Source organism: Sorghum bicolor, chromosome 10 (assembly GCF_000003195.3).
Source record: "Sorghum bicolor cultivar BTx623 chromosome 10, Sorghum_bicolor_NCBIv3, whole genome shotgun sequence".
NCBI lineage: Eukaryota > Viridiplantae > Streptophyta > Magnoliopsida > Poales > Poaceae > Sorghum > Sorghum bicolor.
In genome coordinates, this window is record NC_012879.2 from 52129222 (window position 1) to 52151500 (window position 22279).

The 22279-nt window shown below is 39.0% G+C and overlaps 2 protein-coding genes and 1 long non-coding RNA gene across 5 annotated transcripts in view; all 3 read left to right on the plus strand.

Annotated features, from left to right (window-relative positions):
• On the plus strand, window positions 838-3951 carry LOC110430919. 3 transcript variants are annotated; one of them, XR_002448348.1, is made up of 7 exons: window positions 838-1235; window positions 1326-1415; window positions 2145-2275; window positions 2464-2721; window positions 2997-3084; window positions 3591-3616; window positions 3739-3951. It is a non-coding gene; the product is annotated as an uncharacterized LOC110430919 (long non-coding RNA). The 3 variants fall into 3 exon arrangements; XR_002448349.1 differs by having other exon boundaries at window positions 2199-2275; XR_002448350.1 differs by lacking the exon at window positions 1326-1415.
• On the plus strand, window positions 7664-11199 carry LOC110430917 (elongation factor 1-alpha). The gene is made up of 3 exons (XM_021449139.1): window positions 7664-7802; window positions 8454-8938; window positions 10084-11199. Exons 2-3 carry the CDS (start codon window positions 8477-8479, stop codon window positions 10963-10965), a joined length of 1344 nt encoding a protein of 447 aa, XP_021304814.1. The 5' UTR covers window positions 7664-7802; window positions 8454-8476; the 3' UTR covers window positions 10966-11199.
• The window catches only part of LOC110430918 (elongation factor 1-alpha), a 65139-nt gene continuing 50560 nt past the window's right edge, over window positions 7701-22279 (plus strand). Inside the window, exon 1 of the mRNA XM_021449142.1 lies at window positions 7701-7802. The gene's annotated coding sequence lies outside the window, so the exon portion shown is untranslated. The remainder of the gene's footprint in view (window positions 7803-22279) is intronic.

A 22279-nucleotide genomic window follows, 5' to 3' on the forward strand; every position in this document is an offset into this window, starting at 1 on the left:
AAGGTACTACAAGAAATGTGTTATCTTATGACGATTATGGCATGACATGTGATTAAAATGTCACTAAATCAATCAGTTTATGACGTTCTTTTGAAAGCCATCTCAACTTAGTGACATATATGATTTCATGTCACAAAAAATATCTTCAATGTAGTTAAACTCCATATCGTGACAATGTTTGCCATGTTAGGGTTGTTTAATTCCCAAAAAATTTGCAAAATTTTTCAAGATTCTTCGTCACAACAAATCTTGCGGCACATGCATGGAGCATTAAATATAGATAAAAAATAACTAATTGCATAGTTTATCTGTAATTTGCAAGACAAATCTTTTGAGCCTAGCTAGTTAATCCATGATTGGACTATAATTTTCAAATACAAATGAAAGTATTGTAGTAGCTATTTTGCAAAATTTTCGGTAACTAAACAGGACCTTAATTAACCCCTACAGTCTTGGGTTATTTTCCGTTTCTCCCATATAAGACCTTGTTTAGTTCAAAAAGTGAAAAGTTTTCGGTACTGTAGCACTTTCGTTTGTTTATGACAAATATTATCCAATCATGAACTGACTAAGATCAAAAGATTTGTCTCGTGATTTCCAGCTAAACTGTGTAATTAGTTTTTGTTTTCGTCTATATTTAATATTTCATGCGTGTGCCATAAGATTCGATGTGACGGAGAATCTTAAAAACTTTTTGGTTTTCAGGGTGAACTAAACAAGGCCTAAGAAGCTAAACAAGTCAGCAAAATTGTTTTTGACAATCTAATTTTCATCTTCTGACTCCGTGCATCATCATGCCAAAGGCTGGTAGCCAAAAATATCTGGGCTTTTATCCCATGCCTCCCTCCCAGTAAAGAACATCGATCCCTCCTCTTCTCATCGACATCCTATCCACCGCCTCCCCTCCCCGCCTGACCTTGACACGGACGGAGCCCCTGCGGCTGGCACGTCGGCAGCCCCCTCCGCCTCTGCTTCCGCTTCCATCTCCGCCTCCTTCCTCCCTCTCTCTGCCTCTCCCCACGCGACGGCGCAACCAACTGGATAGGACGAGGCACCAACCGGCGAACGGCTTCGGTGAGACGGTGGCGGTGCGCGGGCGCTGGCGAGCCCCGTAGGTGGCCGCCGCTGTGGATGCCACCCAACGCGGCTTCCTCCTTATAGTCCATGTGTGCTCATGGGCTCGACGAAACAACAAAACCCTAGGTGCCTGTGTTCGGCGGCGGCCAGATCTGGAGGTATCTCATCCTCTTATTCTCTTTCTACTCCATCCCATTGCTCGTCACCCAAATCCTCTCCTCCTCAATCCTCCCCTTTGTGCAATGCAGAGCACCTGAGTGTGAGGCACTGACCAACAGGGAGGCAGTAGTAAATGAGCAAGCTACAATAGCAAGCACGAAGTACTTGAAATTTTAAATGTAGTTCTCCATTCTCTGGAATCACTAATTAGCCTTTGTTTACTTGCATATTGCAGATTTTACAATTTGATTAATTATTCAAGCCCCTGTTAACATTGCTTTGTTTTTTTAGAGGACCTAAGATATTTTAGGTCTGCCCTAATTTTTACTGGGTCCTAAGTAAATTAGAAATTTATGTACACTGAAAAATATAGCTACTTTAATGGTAGAATGAATATTAATAAGAAAACTAGGCAGGATATAGTCAGATCGGATCATAAATGTCCTATTTTTGTGACTGGGTGTTAAAACAAGAGACATGGTTAGTTCTGTCCACTAGATAGATATTCTGAGCGGAGATTTGTCTTTTCAAAGCATCACTATTGATTTGAGATTTATTTTGAAGCAAATGACTGATTTAAGATTGTTGTACTGTTATTACTTGCTAACCTGAATTTCTATGCTCAACTCACGATATTTGTTAGGTGGGCAATATGTCAAGTTTTGAAATACTTGATAGAAATATCAGAACCTAAAAAACCTATGTCTTCAGTTTGACAACATCACTATTCTCGGCTCAATTGGCTACACTAGTTTCATCTGTGATCAATTGGCTACACTAGTTTTAGTTGGCAGATGCAGCAACCTGAAACCGAGATATACGTTAAATAGGTGTTTGCTATTGTCACATTTTTTTGCCGCTGTCTTACCATGTTATCTGATTTGTAAACATGAAACTGCTATTGGCAGATGCAGCAACTTTTTGTTGATCTAGTTGCTGATTTGGTGCTTCGTGTTAACCAGCAAGGAGTCGGGCAGATAGAATCTTCTTTTCTTCTGTTGCTTGTCTTGGTTTTCTAACACCTTTGACAGGTAGACAGGTATAGTACCTCTTGATCCAAGTATTTACTACTTGTATTAGTTTTTTATTGTTTTATGTTTCGTTTTCAATTGTCCAGTTCAGTTTTAGACTTAGAAAGTAGACATGTAGTGTAGCTCTTGATCCAATTATTTCCTGCTTGTCTTTTAAATGACTAATAGCTAGTTAATTCATCTTCCCTTACAACAGTTTAAGAATCCTACTTGCTTCTTGTCGATCGTAAGTGTCATCTACCACTTCTCCCTTCCGAAGGCGTCGGCTGCTAGATCCTATAGCCAAGCGAGATTCAAGGATGAACCATCGTATCCATGGTGGGCATATAGAACCATGACCTGTCAGCTGCTCCTGCTGTTTGGAGGTGCATGAGTCATTCGTGCGTTGCTCCATTGTGGGCTCTTCTTCTAGGATTGGACCATGGAGAAGATATGTTGAAAGACACATATATAGGTATAAGATTTATCTTATGACTATTCATGCATTTATTAGATTACAGACAGGATAGAAGCCGTTATATTACAAACATGATAGGAGCCGTTATTAGATTACAAACAAGATTTATCTTATGACTATTCATGCTTCTATTATGTAGTCCTAAGCTGATCTATCTAATTAAACTAGAACCATTATATCTTGTTCCATATTCAATATTATTTTAACAGCTTATTGCTTCCTTATTTTAGGCATATAGTGCACATAGTTAATTACAAGTGACTGTAACACAGGTATCTATTGGCTAAGTCAATATTTCTAACGTGGGTGCACATGGAGATTTGAGGCTTAATGGAGAATTGGTCCACTCAAAGTTGATAGGTTGGATTTCAGTGATCTTGTTTCTTCCATGTCCACGTAACGTTGAATCAGGATGGTGATTTTTGAAACATCTGCGTATATATAAATGTGAAATGAAGGTTACTTTGTAAACTTAAAGTTTCCTTTGTTGACATGTTGTATAGTATAAAGAATTATCCACCATACTTGAGAATATACATGCTCATGACTTTGCTAGAGATTATAAGTATTATCATATTTTCTTTGTATGCTAGCTTTATTGAATTGATAAACAAAGAACTATAATAAATTTGCAACAGTAGTGTTTTAGGTGGCAGCTTACTTACACATGACTAGTTGTGAACTTAATTGATATAGTCTAGAGTGTTGTTCAAACAATGCATGATGTTGGTGTTGTGAGATCATATATGCATATATTATTGTAATTGTTGTTTGATTTCTTCTGACTTATAAATGTAAAGTTCCCTTTGACTTCTCCAATTGTTTCAACAAGTGATATTTGTTTCTGATCGATCTGTTTTCTACAGAGCATGGAGAAATTCAGAAACCTAAGGTACTCACTCATGCTCCTGACACCAAGAATACCTAGCTGTCAGCACCTGTTGAACTATTAGTTTGGTGATTTGTTTCAACAAGTGATATTTGTTTCTGATCGATCTGTTTTGTTTTCTACAGAGCATGGAGAAATTCAGAAACCTAAGGTACTCACTCATGCTCATGACTCCAAGAATACCTAGCTGTCAGCACTGAGGTAACTTTGTGACTAAGGTCACTCGTTGAACTATAGTTTGGTGTTTGTGATGAATGTAGTAAATAAGTTGTTGAATGACTTGTGAACCTGTTGATTTGGTTATGAATGGAATATATTGTTGGACCTACCTATGTTAATGTGGATTATATGATGTGAGTGGGGTACGTGATGGTATGGATCAAGCCAAATCAAGAATTATCCTACGTGACAAGGCCTACCAATCTATGACATAAAAGTAGAAGTCATAAACGCTTGTGACATCTACAACTAATGTCATAATATTATGACATGAACACTTAAACGTCACAAGTTGTCATTAAAGACACACATCTTTTGACATTTCAGTTTTCGTCAACTTAGTGTCATAAATGGTGATCTGTGACTTATTTTACATGAATTATGACATATAACAAATGTCAAAAGATGACACATTATAATATCCACGTCGGTAGGACACATCATCCACTAACATACATTTAGTTATCCGCATCAGCATGTCATGTTATCCACTAACATTAGTTTATAATAGTTAGTCTCTTACTTAAAAAAATATATGAATAGTTAAATTGCAGTCCAAATCATTAGTTTCGCAGCAACGCGTCGGATGTTCTTCTAGTATTATTAAATCTCTAATTCAGATTCAGGATCAAGATCCTCTTCTATTTCGAGCGGAGTAATAATTAAACAAATAGAGAAAATCCTAGGGAAAGGATAATGGTCTCAATTCTCATATGTCTTAAACTTATTCCTTCCTCCATCACGAGATGTTAGTCTTTTGATTAAAAATATAAAATAGATCTTAAAATTACAAAATAGATTTCAACCATTATCTTTTAAAATATGTTGTTGTTTGTAAAAAAAATTAATATTAAATTTAGAAATATTTTTAATATAAATTTATGATACAAGTTTTATCTCTATATAAATTTGTATGTAACTGGGATAATTATTAGTTAGAAATTATTTATAATATTTGATTTTTATCAAAATAAGATATGTTAATTATTTCGAGACGAAGGAATACGGTGACTAGGGCCGGTAATTTTCAGTGGACAAACATAGCGGTAATTTTCAGTGGACAAGCACATGAGCCTCGAGCCATCGATCCCAGCTCCAACGCTGCACTAGGAAGCACCGGCCAGAAAAGTGAACCGCCCTGCTTAACGCTCACAGTGTTGTTTGTGCCTGACCTATCCTGCCACTCATGACGACCTTGGGCCTAGCCCATCCTACCATCCATGATGATACCGGTGATAAGAAAAGTTCACATTACTTCTCTCAACTTTCATAAAAGTATATTTTTTTTCTTAAAACTTCAAAATCAGGCAAAATATCTTCCTTAAATTTTAAAACTGTTGATCTTACCTCCCTGTCCTTGTTATAAGCAGTTTCGAAGGCAGTTTGGTCTTTTTTTTTTCTTTTTTGCTAAATCTTTAAAAAATCATAGTAAAACATAGGAAAATCATGAAACAGAAAAATCCAATGTTATTGAACTTAACATGAGCAGATATACATAGTAAACATATATGATAGGCTTTAGAATAAAGTTTTTGCTCTAGTTTTAGATCTATGCTTTTTTATAATTGAATGAAATAATTCATAGTTGCAACTTCTATGGTCCAATGGCGATGAAAATTTTATGGTGAACTAATTATTTTATGCTTAAATTGTAGTAAAGAATTTATATTCATTGGATCATGTATAACTTAGTTATAGATTTTATTTAGGTTATTGCTTGTTAGATATAAATAAATCTATAACTAAGTTATACATAATTCAATGAGTAAAATTTTGTACTACTGTCCAATCATACAATAATTAACCCACCATAAAAGTTTCATCATAATTGGACTATAGAAACTGCAGTTGTGAATTATTCCAATTAATTATTAAAAACACAGATCTAAAGACACAAAAACTTTGTAGTAAAACATACCATATTATATATTCACTGTGTAGATACTCATATAGAGTCTAACAAAATTGGATTTTCTATTTTATGATTTACCATGATTTTCAAATATTAAGATGAAATAAATAAAAAGGGAAAGATACAAAACTATTTTTAAAACTACTTGCAACAGGACCAGAGAGGTAAGATAAACGGTTTTAAAGTCGAGGAAGGTATTTTGTCTGGTTTTAAAGTTCTAAGAGGAAAAACAGATTTTCACGAAAGTTGAAGGAGGTAATGTGGATTTTTTTGCTATTTTGACCCAACCGCACATAGCTGTGCTTTTCATGGTGTTGACAAGTGTATCGGGCTGATACTGCACATGCATATATCCTGTTATTTGGACTCATCATTGGATCATTCAGTTATACGTTATGTCCATCTTTTAATCAGTCAAGACCCCAACTAGGTGAAAATTTAAGACGTAGCTACTAGCAATTTTCAAGGATAATCACATCGTAAAAGAACATATATAGTTGTCTAACAATAAATAGGTAATTTGTTCATCCAAGGCAGTTACTGTAGGTTAAACTTCATACTCAGCCACTATTTGGAAAGTATTCTCATCTTATGCATCCTTATTGTTCTTGTGAGATGTTGTAGACCCGACATATTCATTTAGCGCTACTGCTGATATTTTCCTTTGATAAATTAATACAATATGAACAATAGTTATTAACAGCAGGAACAATGTTGCAGCGCTTATAAACCTTGCCTACGAAAAGCGTCCACGACAAGAAGTACTAAAATATTTCTGTATTGATAAGGTGAAGACATATCTAACTATCTGTTATGATTTGCCAATCAAATTAAGTCTAGTACTATAGTAGAGTAGTTGCTCCTTCCCTCCAAGCTAGAAAAGCTATTTTGGAAGTAATTTGGTAAAGCAGAAAATGCAAAAATCATAACAGGAATCACAACCTTAGGGGAATGAAAGAGGTACTAAAACACCATCCAATGATATCTCTATTGTAGTAGTGCCAAATCTTGCATTTGCACAAATAGGAATGATAATTTAATTACCATAGTACAAGGAATCAAATAATGTTGCATTCCATATATCTGAACCTTGAAACCCATTTCTTCATTTTCTTCGGGTTATGTGTGGGCTAATACAAAGTTGAAGTTTTCTAAAAGCAACCGTTCAACATGGGAGTAGCTAGTTTCAAAATAGTTGAATCAGATTTCATGAGGAGGTGACCTCCTACGTTTTCAAGGATCTGCCTACCTGAAACCAAACCCAAAAGCATACCTGACAACTGTTGGTTCAATATAAGAAATAGAAGATTTTAGTCACATTTAGACACACTTAAATTATTTTTTATCTATCAACATTGAATAATTTCTATGTAAAGGAAGAGTTGATGGTCTTAAAGGTGGCTTGATGGACTCTGACACCATTTACAGACCACTAAGTTTTGATACAAAATGAAAGTCGCACACATCAAGTATAAATTCAAACTTCTTAAATCTCGGATCTCCCGTGTCTCCAAAATCTCTATGCAATTGAATTTTCTCACGGTGCCTCGTCCCTTGATGTTTTTCTCCATCTTCCTCTATGCTCTATCGCATAGTCCTACTCGCTCGCGGTACCCGTGCTAGTATACTATAAATTTAAATTTTTCTGAGCGACTAAAATACTTTTTTGAATTTAATTTTCATGTTTCGTTTGAGTACGTACGTGGTTGGCCACGAGGCAGGGGTCGGGGCTTGTGGCGTGGTTGGCCACACGGAGTTTTATTTTTCCTTTTTTTTATTTTAAGAAAATGTATAGCTCACGTAGTACTACGGTAGTAGTATGTGTAGGTCGGACGCACTTTTTAATTCATTTGTGGCCCATGAAGTGATTTTTGGGCCCAATAGCCCATTCATCCGTGTCCTAACCCTAGTCTGCCATATAAAAACCTAACTCCATCCGGTTCTCAAACCCTAAGACGCAGTCGGCCGCCGCACACCAGGAGAAGCCGACGCGCCGCCACCGTATCCGCGGATCAGCGGCGAGCCGTCACCACGCCACACTGCTTGCCGCCCGACGAGGTATTCTCCCGCACGCGCGCGCTTCTCTTCCTTCTCTTTTCGTTGTGCTTTGAGCTTGTTCGTTTGATGCGCTTCGAGCTTGTTCGTTTGATGCCCAGATCTACTAGGTTTGTCGTCTATGTGTGATGAGCTGAGCCGATTCATGCACTGGATTTCTTATCAAGTGTTGTTTCCGTCTCCGCTACCTTTATTTAGTGTCTATGTATGAACTTGGGTGCAGTTTGCAATTGATTTGTCGAGCCATAAATTATAAACGTTTCGTTGTTCTAGACTGATCCAGATTCCGATCTATGATATTACATGGCTGAGGCACTTCTACGCTGTTTTATGTGTCTGAACTGAGCCGATTCATGTGCTGAGTAATAATCAAAGTTTTGATTCCGCCTCCTCGTCTACCTTTAGTATGTACTCCGTATATAAACTTGATTGCAGTTTGCAACTGATTCTCGGCCATAGATTATCACTGTTGCGTTGTTCATTAGATCCAGTTTCTGTGGTATTATGTGGGTGAGGTAGTTCCTCTTTGGATTTTTCCTATCCTTGAGATTGTTTGATTACTGGTTTATTCCCATGTTTGTTTATTTCTAACTATTTTTAGATGATGATTTCTAAATTCTAACTGTTTTTATCTGCTATTTTTTATGTAAGCAGCAGCGTAACAGTTTCCTGCAGCCATGGGTAAGGAGAAGACTCACATAAACATTGTGGTCATTGGCCATGTCGACTCTGGCAAGTCGACCACCACTGGCCACCTGATCTACAAGCTTGGTGGTATTGACAAGCGTGTGATCGAGAGGTTCGAGAAAGAGGCTGCGGAGATGAACAAGAGGTCGTTCAAGTATGCGTGGGTGCTTGACAAGCTCAAGGCTGAGCGTGAGAGAGGTATCACAATTGATATTGCCCTGTGGAAGTTCGAGACCACCAAGTACTACTGCACGGTCATTGATGCCCCTGGCCACCGTGACTTCATCAAGAATATGATCACTGGCACTTCTCAGGCTGACTGTGCTGTTCTTATCATTGACTCCACCACTGGTGGTTTTGAGGCTGGTATCTCCAAGGATGGCCAGACCCGTGAGCATGCTCTCCTTGCTTTCACACTTGGAGTGAAGCAGATGATTTGCTGCTGCAATAAGGTATGATTCCAGGAATTCCTATCTAGTCTGGTTCATGATCTGAGATGCCTGTAAATATGCGCTTCAATAGTCTAGGCTGCACTCAATTATACTGCCTTCAAGTTGAATACTGATTGAATAACTAATGTTGGTTGTACTATAAATTTGGCAAAATGATACTCTGTTTACTTTGAATAATCCATCTGCTTCCTACATATATATGATAGCATTTTTTCTGCATAACTTTGCATAATCCAATATAATATTTTCAGGAAGTTTTTCCCGATAGGTGATGTGACTTTGTAACTCCACCTGATTTTTGAAATTCTCTCAAGTTGTTGGAATGCTTGCAATGCATATGTAATTAAAGGATATGGGTTTGCTTAAATGTCTTTATATGATTGCAGTAGTTAGTTTACTACTTTACCTTGTAAATTAGTAATGGAACACTGATTGTTTTCATTGAATACGCCATCTACTTTATACATGTTTATGTATGATAGCAATTTATTTGCATTACTTTGCATAGTATAATTTGATTATCCAGGATAATTGTCCCCATAGGTGATGTAAATTTTTAATCCCACCTTATTTTAGAAATTTTCTTAAGTTGTTGGAATGTTTGCAATGCACATGTAACTAAAAGTTATGTGTTTCTTAAATGTCTTTATATGATTGCAGTAGTTAGTTTACTTTGTCAATTAGTAGGATTTGTTGGCATGCATCTGTTAAGGTCAGTATTTTTGGGCCTTGTTTAGTTCCCAAAAAATTTTGCAAAATTTTTCAGATTCCCCGTCACATCATATCTTTAGACGTATGCATGGAGTATTAAATATAGACGAAAATAAAAACTAATTGCACAGTTTAGTCGGAATTGACGAGACGAATCTTTTAAGCCTAGTTAGTTCATGATTGGACAATATTTACCACAAACAAACGAAAGTGCTACAGTGTCGATTTCCCAAAAATTTTTGGAACTAAACAAGGCCCATGTATATGCCTGGCGGTTATTTGTGTTTTCCCCCCAACAAATCTCATTCCTTGTGCAAGTGCAGTTGACCAGTTAGTTCTGATTATTATGTTCTTTCAGTTTTACTGTTTGCTTGCTGTTTAGGTAACTTATCTGAATCAACTAATGATATTGTTTGGGTTTTGCTGCTTTACAGATGGATGCCACCACACCCAAGTACTCGAAGGCCCGTTATGATGAAATTGTGAAGGAAGTCTCTTCCTACCTGAAGAAGGTTGGATACAACCCAGACAAGATCCACTTTGTTCCCATCTCTGGTTTTGAAGGTGACAACATGATTGAGAGGTCCACCAACCTTGACTGGTACAAGGGCCCAACCCTGCTTGAGGCTCTGGACTTAATCAATGAGCCAAAGAGGCCTTCAGACAAGCCCCTGCGTCTCCCCCTTCAGGATGTGTACAAGATTGGTGGTATTGGAACTGTTCCTGTGGGACGTGTTGAGACTGGTATCATCAAGCCGGGTATGGTTGTCACCTTCGGTCCTAGTGGCCTTACAACTGAGGTTAAGTCTGTTGAGATGCACCACGAGGCTCTCCAGGAGGCCCTTCCTGGTGACAATGTTGGCTTCAACGTTAAGAATGTTGCTGTGAAGGATCTGAAGCGTGGGTATGTGGCCTCCAACTCCAAGGATGACCCTGCCAAGGAGGCTGCTAGCTTCACCTCACAGGTCATCATCATGAACCACCCTGGGCAGATTGGCAATGGCTATGCCCCAGTGCTGGACTGCCACACCTCACACATTGCTGTCAAGTTTGCTGAGCTTGTTACCAAGATTGATAGGCGATCTGGCAAGGAGCTTGAGAAGGAGCCCAAATTCCTCAAGAACGGTGATGCTGGTATGGTGAAGATGGTTCCCACTAAGCCCATGGTGGTGGAGACCTTCTCTGAGTATCCTCCTCTTGGTCGCTTTGCTGTCCGGGACATGAGGCAAACGGTGGCTGTTGGAGTCATCAAGAGCGTGGAGAAGAAGGACCCAACTGGAGCCAAGGTGACCAAGGCTGCCGCCAAGAAGAAATGAGGTGTCTGTCTGGCTGGTTCTGTGTTTTCTCGATGGATACCTAGTTGAAACTTAAAATATTTCGTCATTGCTGTTATCGACGTGAGCAACTAAACTGTGCTAGCAATGTTTGTCTGGTCGATTTAGTATTGTTATTTTCGTTAAAACCAGGGTACTATTAAGACTCAATTTCTGTTATTTTTGTATCGAACATCGGGTGTTGGCCATATGTGGTTATGAGTTTTGTTACTACCCTTGTTGCAGTGTTTGCCTGTTTACTTGTTTTGCTCGTCCTTGCCTGTATGCTGCGTTCAAATTTCTCTTGCTCTTCGTTCCTTTTGATCTTTAAGTTGCCAAAATTGCATATCGAGTATTTTGAAATACTGTCGTAAAAGAAAGTATTTTGAAATATTCTTCCGAAACGTCTTTGATGGCATCAAATCCTATACTGCTTTCCTTTAGTTTAACATCTACAATCCAGTATAGGTTCCCTTTAGTTTTACCATCTTAGGCGTTGTTTAGTTGGCTGGATGAAAATTTTAGCTTCCCTTTAGGCTTTGTTTAGTTTGCAAAATTTTTCGTTTTTTGCTACTGTAGCACTTTTATTTTTATTTAACAAACATTATCTAAACAAGGAGTGACTAGACTTAAAAGATTCATCTCACAAATTACATGTAAACTGTGTAATTAATTTTTATTTTTATCTATATTTAATGTTTCATACATGCGACTAAAGATTCGATATGATGGAGAATCTTGAATTTTTTTCGAACTAAACAAGGTCTTAGTTTTACCATCTTAGGCGTTGTTTAGCTGGGTGGGTGAAATTTTTTTGGATTCTGTAGTATTTTCATGTGTATTTGACAATTATTTTTAATTATGGATTAACTAGTTTAAAAGATTTGTTTTACGATAAAATTGTATAATTAATTTTTATTTTTGTCTATATTTAGTGCTATATGTAGATGTAACAAAAAATCTTAAAAAGTTTTTAGATTTTTTGGAGGAAACTAAACAAGGCCTTAATATGCCTTAAAACATAGGAATGGGGTATAGATGTCATGAGAAAATAGAGGAATAAGAAAAACAAGAAATAACGGTAGAATCAAATAAATTATAGTAATAATAATAAAGCTTTAGTACTGATAAGTAAATTATAGTAATAATAATACAAGCTTGAATCAGTTGTACTGAATAAGTAAATTATAGTACTTTGCTAAGATTATAGATTATAGTTTTCCTTTAAAATAAGAAGCCTGCAACAATGTTCCATTGGAAAGGAACATGACAATTCATTGCTCCTGGCCTTGTTTAGTTCCGAAAAGATTTCGGATTTCGGTACTTAGTACTTTCGTTTGTTTATGACAAATATTATCAAATTATGGACTAACTAGGATCAAAAGATTCGTCTCGTGATTTCCAGCTCAACTGTGTAATTAGTTTTTGATTTCGTCTATATTTAATGCTTAATGCATGTGCCACAAGATTCGATGAACTAAACAAGCACATCACCTCTGCTGAACGGCCTGCTCCTGCACTCGTCTGCCGCCAGCATGATGCTGTGCGCGTCGGGCGTCCTCGTCATGCTCCCGCACTCCGCGCTTTGCCGATGCCACGCGCTACGGTGTACGCATGACGTGGGTGGCGTGCTGCCTGTGGGATGGCGCACGTCGTGACCTGCTCGCTAGTGTGTCCGTGTCTTTTTGCAAAACGTGAGAAAAAAAAAGAGTAACGTTTGTGTCTACGGGAGTATTTGGTTGAGGTAGCACATTTAAATTATAGTAATTAGTATCTAATTATAAATTAATTAGATTTAAAAATCATCTTATAAATTATTCTTTAATTGTGTTTTTAATTTTATAGATAATCTATATTTAGTATTTCATATATATGTCTAAATATTTTATATGATAGGTGTTAAAAAAAGGTCGGAACGCTAAGCTCTTCGGTGGGACTGTGGGAGAGAAAGTGAATTTAAATCTTCACGTACTGTGGACCAATCGGAGGAAGGAAAGTAGAGATATCGTCTTGCATGCGAGGGAAAATCAATAAAGAATTTACTCAGCGTGGGAAGAATTAACCATTTTTTAGTGGCGGTGCCAAAAATTGCACAGAGGAGTATATGGGCTAAGCGTAGCTCATCTGTTTAGTTTTTTTCAAGGTGCATTGGTTGCACTTACACCTTTGACTATACTAGTTAAGTATACGTTCAATAAAATATAATGAAATGTAAGTACACATTTAGTAGAACCTAATTTTTTTAATGTGATTTTATTGTCTAGTGACATAAAAAATGCACTCCCTCCGTACTAGAAAATAAAGTCTTTTTGGATAGGGACACGGTCTCTAAAGCATAACTTTGACTCCTTGTTTTTATAAAAAATTTTATCAGAAAGTGATATATATATATTTTAATGAAAGTATTTTTCAAGACAAATCTATTCATATAGTTTTCACAAATGAAAGTATTTTTCAAGACAAATCTATTCATATAGTTTTCACATTTCTAAACTCAACAACTTAAAATTTATTCATTATTTATATTCCCAATGTTTGACCCGAACTTTGTCTAAAATAACTTTATTTTTTAGTGTGGAGGGAGTATATAACAAGAATTTTTTTATTATATCTTCCAAATATAAACATATTCTATACTTCGACAGTCCACTATCATTTGTAATTAAAGTTCACTAACAAAAGCAATTATAATATCCACGTCACTGGGACACATCATCCACTAACATACATTTAGTTATCCACATCAGCATGTCACGCTCTACTAACATTATTTTATAATAGTTAGTCTCTTACTAAAAATGTATGAATAGTTAAATTGCATTCCAAATCATTAGTTTCGCAACAACGCGCGGGATGTTCTTTTAGTGTTATTAAATCTCTAATTCAGGGATCAAGATTCTCTTCTATTTCGAGCGGAGTAATAATTGAACAAACAGGGGAAATCCTAGGAAAGGATAATGGTCTCAATTCTTATATGTCTTAAAATTACTACTTCCTCCATCACGAGACGTTAGTCTTTTGATTAAAAAATATAAAATATAACTTAAAATCACAAAATAGATTTCAACCATTATTTTTAAATATGTTATTATTTGTTAAAAATAATATTAAATTTAGAAACATTTTGAATATAAATTTATTGATACAATTTTTATCTCTATATAAATTTGTATGTAATTGGGATAATTATTAGTTAGAAATTATTTATAATATTTGATTTTATCAAAATAAGATACGTTAATTATTTCGGGACGGAGGGATACGGTGACTAGGGCCGGTAATTTTCAGTGGACAAACATAGCGGCAATTTTCATTGGACAAGCACATAAGCCTCCAGCCATCGATCCCAACTCCAAGCCTCCAACGCTGCACCAAGAAGCACCGAACCGCCCTGCTTGATGCTCATTGTGCCATTTGTGCCTGACCCATCCTGCCACTCATGACGACCTTGACGACCTTGGGCCTAACCCATCCTGCCATCCAGGACGATACTGGTGAAAAGTCCACGTTACTTTTCTCAACTTTCACAAAAGTATATTTTTTCTTATGAAACTTCAAAATCGGGCAAAATATCTCCCTTAAATTTTAAAACCTTGATCTTACCTTACTGTCCTTGTTATAAGCAGCTTTGAAGGCGGTTTGGTCTTTTTATTTTTTAGCTAATTCTTTAAAAATCATAGTAAAACATAGGAAAATCATGAAACGAAAAAGGCTAATTTTGTTGAACTCCACGTGAATAGATATATATACTAAACATATAATATGATATGCTTTAGTATAAAGTTTTTCAATAGTTTTAGATCTATGTTTTTTTATAATTGAATGAAATGCAACTTATATGGTCCAATGGTGAACTAATTATTATATGCCTAAATTGTACTAAAAATTTCATATTCATTGGATCATGTATAACTTAGTTATAGATTTTTTAAGGTTATTGCTTGTTTAATATAAATAAATCTATAACTAAGTTATACATAATTCATTGAGTAAAATTTTTACTACAATCAAATCATACCATAATTAACCCACCATAAAAATTTCATCATAATTGGACCATAGAACTCGCAGCTGTGAATTATTCCAATTAATTATTAAAAAGCACAGATCTAAAGACACAAAAAACTTTATAGTAAAATATACCATATTATATAATCATTGTGTAGATACTCATGTGGAGTCTAACAAAATTAGATTTTATATTTTATGATTTTTTGCGATTTACCATGATTTTCAAATATTAAGATGAAATAAATAAAAAAGAAAGAGACAAAATTGCCTTTAAAACTACTTACAACAGGACCAAAGAGGTAAGATAAACAGTTTTAAAGTTGAGGTAGGTATTTGTTTGGTTTTAAAGTTTTGAGAGGAAAAGTAGACTTTCGCAAAAGTTGAAGGAGGTAATGTGGATTTTTTTTTCCTATTTTGACCCAACCTCACATAGCTGTGCTTTTCATGGTGTTGACCAGTGTAGCAGGTTGATACTGCTGAAAGGATCAAGATGCTCAAGACGAGGGGTGAATTGGGCTTCTCTAAAAATTTAAGCAACCTATAAGCCTCAATTCAATCCTTGTGCCTAATTGTGTTCTAGAGAGCTACCGGACAAAAGTTTTGCAATCTACTTCCAATCCTATTCTAGTATGGCAATTATAGAAAATATAAAGTTCTGAATTTAAGTACTAGAATGTGAAGGGTAAGAGGAAGAGAAACGCCACGATGTTTTGTCGAGGTATCAGAGAGTCGCCATTCCCCACCAGACCTCATTGGAGCACACATGTAAGGGCCTTGCTCCCCCTTGATCCGCGCAAGGACCAAGTGCTCTCTACGGGTTGATTCTTTGACACTTCGTCGCAGTGAATCGCCCACAACCGCTCACAAGCTTGGCACGAGCTACCCACAAGAACATCGGATGATCTTCGTGGCTCCAATCACCACCGAACCGTCTAGGTGATGACGATCACCAAGAGTAACAAACAATAAACTCTCACTTGACCCACACAAGGCTAAAGAGAGTGGTGGATGCACACTTAAACTCTTGATCTCATTAGAGAAGGATCACTCAAGAAATCACTCAAATCTCAATTATGTCTAGGCTCTTACTTCACCCTTGCACCATAAGGTGTTTTTGAGCCGAATAAATGGGCAAGAGAGGTTTCTTGGGCATGGTGGAGAAGTATATATACCTCCCACCAAGTCCAAGAGTCGGCCATGTGCACCCGACACTCTTGATGTTGCAACGGACGCTTGCGCAGAGAGTCGAGTGCCTCAACAACAGCTAGTTGCGGTATGAAAACCCTTATCACACCGGACGCGTAGGGGCGTCCGATGCCCTCACTCTGGATGCATCTAGTGCGGAAACTCTTTTGACATGCTCCTTGGGTAAGGGAATAGACACACCCGGAAGCGTCCGGTGCTGTGTCCGGTGCCATACCCTAGACACGTGGCACGCTGGCTCATCACCTGCATACACCGAACGCACAAACAGTCCTATTGTTGTGTTTGATGCCAGCGTCCGATGCCTAAAGTCAATCAACACTTCATCGAAACGCGAACTTTCCAAAACAAAGTTTGATCCTCTCGATCTAAGGACTCTCTCTAAGTTGCCTAGTGCTAGAATTAACAAGTGTGCACCACACCTAGACCTAAAGTCTTGCCTCGGTTAAGCTACCCGTTTGTTGCCCCCTTAATAGTACAGTCAAAAGGAAAAATAAAGTCCTAAACTACTCTAAACACCCTTCAACTCCAAATGGCACTTAGACCTAGTCTAATCCTGACGATGTCCATGATCCTTTAAAAACTAAAACGATTTCTGCCATCAAAGTGGGCACGAACTCAATAGTCCATTAATCACCATTACCATGACCTAACTCATATGATTGCCGCTGCAAAACATACGTTAGTCATAGTAATCAACATTGTCATTAATCACCAAAACTCACTAGGGGCCTAGATGCTTTCAATCTCCCCCTTTTTGGTGATTGATGACAATAACCTCGAGTATGTGAAAGAGAGTGAGGTTTTCAGACAACTTGGTTCATATAAGCATGAGACAAAAAGAGCGAAAAGAGAATTAGTCAAGCTTATATCAACCAAGCCAACATCCTACATCCAAAGATGTGAGTCGAGTTCACCAGGAGAAACAAGTGGCTCATATGAAATCAGAGTAAAACGCGGAAGCAAAATAATATGAGCCAAAACACATGACATAGAGAGATAAACATGTAGCACACATGACATGTCTAGCATCCAACAAGCATAACTGAGGAGTGTATCATACAATGCATAAAGGTAAATATGATGCATGAAGTATCACACAAAGAACAAAAATACAGCTCATAAGCTCCCCTAAGTCTAACATACTCGCTCTCTCTCTCTCTCTCTCTCTCTCTCTCTCTCTCTCTCTCTCTCTCTCCCTTTGGCATAAAGTACCAAAAACCTAAGAGTCTATCGGTGGAGACAGAGCGGATGAGTCGCGAGGAATGGCCTCAAACTAGGTCAAGTCAACATCTAAGTCCTCATCGATCGTTCTCTAGGAAGCTGTGCTAGGCTGAACATCTACTTGACCCTCAGTATCGTCACGTGTAGGTAAAGCGGTTTGGGTCGGCTCTACAAACTCTAGAACTGTCTGATGTGTTGTCTCAGTCTCAACCTATGACTCAACTCTGGTGGAGGTGGCTGGCATAGACTCTATAGCTATCGCTGAGGCCTCTAGGAGAGTAGAAGACTGGACAAGCTGCTCAGATGAAGCAAGTGAGGAGGACAGAAGCTCTGTAGTCGTAATAGGAATTATGGAGGTTCCTTGAGCCTACTGTGGATGAGGTGTCGGCATGCTGGTAAGCTCACTATAAGAGAAAGATAACCCCTGTCCAGTCGAAGTCTCACGCGCTAAGTATGACTCAGTGTGTGTCTGAGGAGTAAAGCCTGTACAAAGCAAAGTGAACTATGGTGTCTACCCAAAGCTAGTAGAGATCACACCCTGAGAGACCTGCTAAGGTGGAGTCATGAAGGGCTGACTCTGAGCTGGAAGCTGTAGCGGCTGCTGAGACTGACTCTAAAGCCCACCAGGCTATAACGCTAGAGTCGTGGTGGTAGATGGACCGATAGGAGGAACACCTAGAAGCTGAGACTGTGGAACTGTGACCCCTTTCGCTGCCACTAGAGCTACTAGAAGTGCGGCCTACTGAGCCTGATAGGCAAGCTGCTGCTTTTAAAAGGAAAGAAGTTGTCGCTGGAGCTTGTCCTGGCGAGCCTGAAGTGCAGCAGCTATGGTAGCCTGCTCTCTGTCACATCTGGCCTATTCCTCAGCCATCCTCTACTGATCAGCCCTCATCCTATCACGTATAGCAAGTAGTGCTAGATTTATAGAGGAACTGCCAGCCATGCGTTCATGTGACCGAGGTGGAAGGTTAGGAATAGGCTGGTGATAGTCATCATCTGAACTGTCAAAGGTGAACTCAAACTCACTCTCTGCCTCTGCCTCTACCATGGCTTCAATAGCCATGTGCTGCTCCTCTATCTCAAGTAGAGCCCCTGAACTGCGTGTAGCTCTAGGTGTAGGTGCTGGAGATGGTGCTCGTGGTGCAGGTGCTGCCACTGGTGATCTCAAATCAACATAGGTCCTCATCATCTGGCGAAGGTCATAGTGAGGAAACATAGTCATTGGTCAGTCAGCTCTCTCTAGATCTAGGGAGGAAGTGGTGAAAGCCCTAGTTTGGTTTTGGATAATTGATGAAACCCTAGTACTAACCTCTATACTAAGTGTGTGTAGACTTAATGAGGTTGGTACATGCCAAGTGATGGAGCAAGTGATGATCATGGTGATGATGGTGATGACCACAAGATGATCAAGTGCTCAACTTGGAAAAGAAGAAAGAGAAAAACAAAACCCTATGGAGATCAAGGCAAAGGTATTGCTTAGGGTTTTGGTTTTGGTGATCAAGACACCATAGAGGGTGTGATCACATTTAGGATAGATAGCCGTACTATAAAGAGGGGAATTCTTTGGCTAAGCGGTTATCAAGTGCCACTAGGTGTCATTGTTCATGTGCATGCATTTAGAACCTAGTGAGCTAACTTAACTCCTTCGAAGAAAAATGTTTGTGAAAATGCTAACACACGTGCACTTGTTGGTACACACTTTGTGGTGTTAGCACACTTTGAGAATGAGGTGGAGTTTAAAGGGTAGAGAGAGGATGGGTAGTCGCATATTTTGTGAAAATGCTAACACACGTGCACTTTGTGGTGTTAGCACACTTCGGCGCTTTTCGAGAAAACGAAGTGCATATTTTCTATTGCGCCGGTGGGAAATTTGGAGTAGTCGCGGGAGTGTTTCTCGCTGAGAAAACACTCACCGGACGCTGGCTTCTGGAGCACCGGACGCTCAGACGTCCGGTGCAGACAGTGCCTGGCCCAGTTAGGGTAAGGCACCGGATGATAGGCACCGGACGCTGGCTTGAGCGTCCGGTGGTGCGCGTCCGGTGTGCGGGCGTTTTGCGACCCTCTCTGCGCATGAGTCCGGTGTGCACCGGACGCGTCCGGTGCCAACCTGCTCAGCGTCCGGTGCTCTGCAGGTTACCGTTAGACTCTGACACGCGGCTGACGTTGGAGCACCGGACGCAGGTGTTGAGCGTCCGGTGCCCCTTTAAGAGCGTCCGGTGACCCCGAGTTAGACCCAGTGAGAGAGCCAATAGCTCTATTTGTTTGAGGGGTCTATAAATAGTTGTTAGCCGGCTTAGGGCTTACACTCTTGGCATTCTAACATACTTGACATCCTTATGAGCCTAAGCAAACACCTCCCACTCATCTCCTTCGTAGATTAAACATCTTTGTGAGATTGGGAGTGATTCTAAGTGCATTTGCTTGAGTGATTGCATCTAGTGGCACTTGGGGATCGTTCTAGCTGCGGTTTTCTTGTTACTCTTGGTGGTTGCCGCCACCTAGACGGCTTGGAGCAGCGGAGGAGGATTGGCACGAGTTGGTGATTGTTCGTGGCCATCTCCCGGTGATTGTGAGGGGTCTTGTACCTTCCCCGGCGGAGAGCCGAAAGGTAACTCTAGTGGATTGCTCGTGTCATTGAGTTACCTCACTTGTGGGTAGGTTCTTGTGGTGTCCTAGTGAGGACGAGGTTCGTGCTACACCTCTTAGCCACCGAACCACCAAGTGTTGGTCGACACAACGGGGACGTAGCGTGCCGGCAAGCACGTGAACCTCGGGAGAAAAATTAGTGTCTCATTTGTGTTTGATTGGCATTCTCCCAGTGCTTGATTGTTTATATTGGTCATTGGTGCATCCCCTACACGGCGGTATAAATATCTCATCCTATCTTTACTTACCGCAAACTAGTGTAATTAGTTTAGTTCCTTACTTTGACTTGTGTAGCTTAGTTCTCTAGTGTCACTTGTAGAGACTTAGTTCTTGTGTGCATAGAGATCATAGCAACTAGAATTATTGGGTAGGTGGCTTGCAAACATCCCTTTAGAGCTAGAGCAAAAAGCTTCGCTTTGTTATTTACTAACCTTTTGCTCTAGTGAGTTTGTAGATTTTTTAGAACAGGCTATTCACCCCCCCTCTAGCCATATTAGGACCTTTCACCAGCCCAATACACGAGAGGGGGACTATATAAGAATCAATGGAGCTGTCACTACCACGAACTACCCCGCGATCTGGCATATAGGGTACAATCGCAGATAAATACGGTATAAGCACCACGCCTACACAATATCTATCATTTACCCATGGATCAGATGGATAAACGCTATACGGTCCTAAACATGTATATAATTCCAATCTAACTAAGCCAAGTATATAACTATGATAAACTAAGAACAATATAATTGCGAATATAAACAAGTAGAGCAAAGTCATAATCAATATATTGAAGTAGAACAAAGTCATATTCATAATATCGAAGAACAAAGATGAACAACTGAAGAACAATAGAGAATTACCAAGAATCCTCTTGACAGATCCAGAAACCAATCGAAGATTGACTCCTTCTAGTTCTAATCCTATGTAGCTATGCTAATCTAGATATCTAATTGATGTGGTGGCTCTAGGATTGATCAGAGGCTTCTTCTCCCTTGATGAATAATGAATTAGGGTTGAGAGGTCCTCTCCTCCAGGGGCCAGGGGGTCTAGTTTTATAGTCCTTCCAAGTGAATATGGACCGTCGGATCAAACCGACATTGATTGAACGGTTATCTTTGATCCTTTAGGTCGGTGGAGCGTAATCCCAAAAGAGAGTCCTGATTGGACTCCAGAGGGGGCGGGCGTCCTGGTCCCTAGGGCGGGCGCCCTGGGCCAGGCCCTGTTCTGCCTCCGCTTCGTTCCCGTGACTTCTGGAGTCTTCTAGATGTAAGATAATTGCGCGGCACGTTAATATCTCTATGACCCGACGTGTGGGCCTTTCTTCCGTATTTCCCGATAACCCCCTGCAGAAATAGACAAACACCAAAACTCATGGAATTCTGTCAGATAAAACCCTAAGTCTGGATGTTGATTGCATTTGGATCCTTTTCTTTGTTTATTTGATAGTTAAATTTGATACTTAAGGACCGTCAACAAACTCCCCCAAGCTTACCTCTTGCTCGTCCCTGAGCAAGGATAGACTTAGCGATAGACAAGAAGTTGTTGCAATGCCTTTAAAAGTTGACGGTACACATGCTTTTAAATGAGGTCTCATCCCTAAGTTAGAGTAAACTGTCAAGACTTAAAACTTACTTACTTTACCTTTCACCATGGGACTGGTAACCGTCACTTCTGTCTTGAGTAGTTAAAAGATAGAACAGTATAGCCAAGTGCCATGTCTCTTATTCTTGATCAGCTATAGCTCTGGAGTTTTTGTAGATTTTCAAATAAAACTCAGAGATTCCTTGTATGACTCTCTCAGATCTCTCTTTTGTGGTATTTCTGGATCCTTACCAAGGCAGTGATGGTATATGCCTTCTCTCAAGTATGTAGTATTTGTGGTATAAGGCATAGTGACATTGCCTTCTCTCTCACCCTACTCTAATAAGGCTTTAATATCTAGAGCTCATAGGTGGGATATAAAGTATACATACTCACAAGACATTTATTGTATAGTCAAACCATAGATCTAGAGAAACAAGTCAATAAGTCAAATCAAGATGTGCATATGAAGCAAATGAATGGTGTATGACGATGATGGTGATAACAATGGTGAAAGTCTAATTCTACTTTTGCTCTTTTGAGGGGATATATACCTTCCTTGCTCTTTTGAAACTTTTTGAGGAGAATGAGATGCTCTATATTTTCTTTATCTTTCCTCTCAGGTGGGTATTTTGTACCCCTAATTCTA

Excerpts from the sequence above, each read along its gene's own strand:
- LOC110430917 (XM_021449139.1), top strand. The coding sequence starts at position 8,477 with ATGGGTAAGGAGAAGACTCACATAAACATTGTGGTCATTGGCCATGTC. Across the intron at positions 8,939-10,083 it reads TGATTTGCTGCTGCAATAAG|ATGGATGCCACCACACCCAA; the intron begins GTATGATTCCAG and ends GCTGCTTTACAG.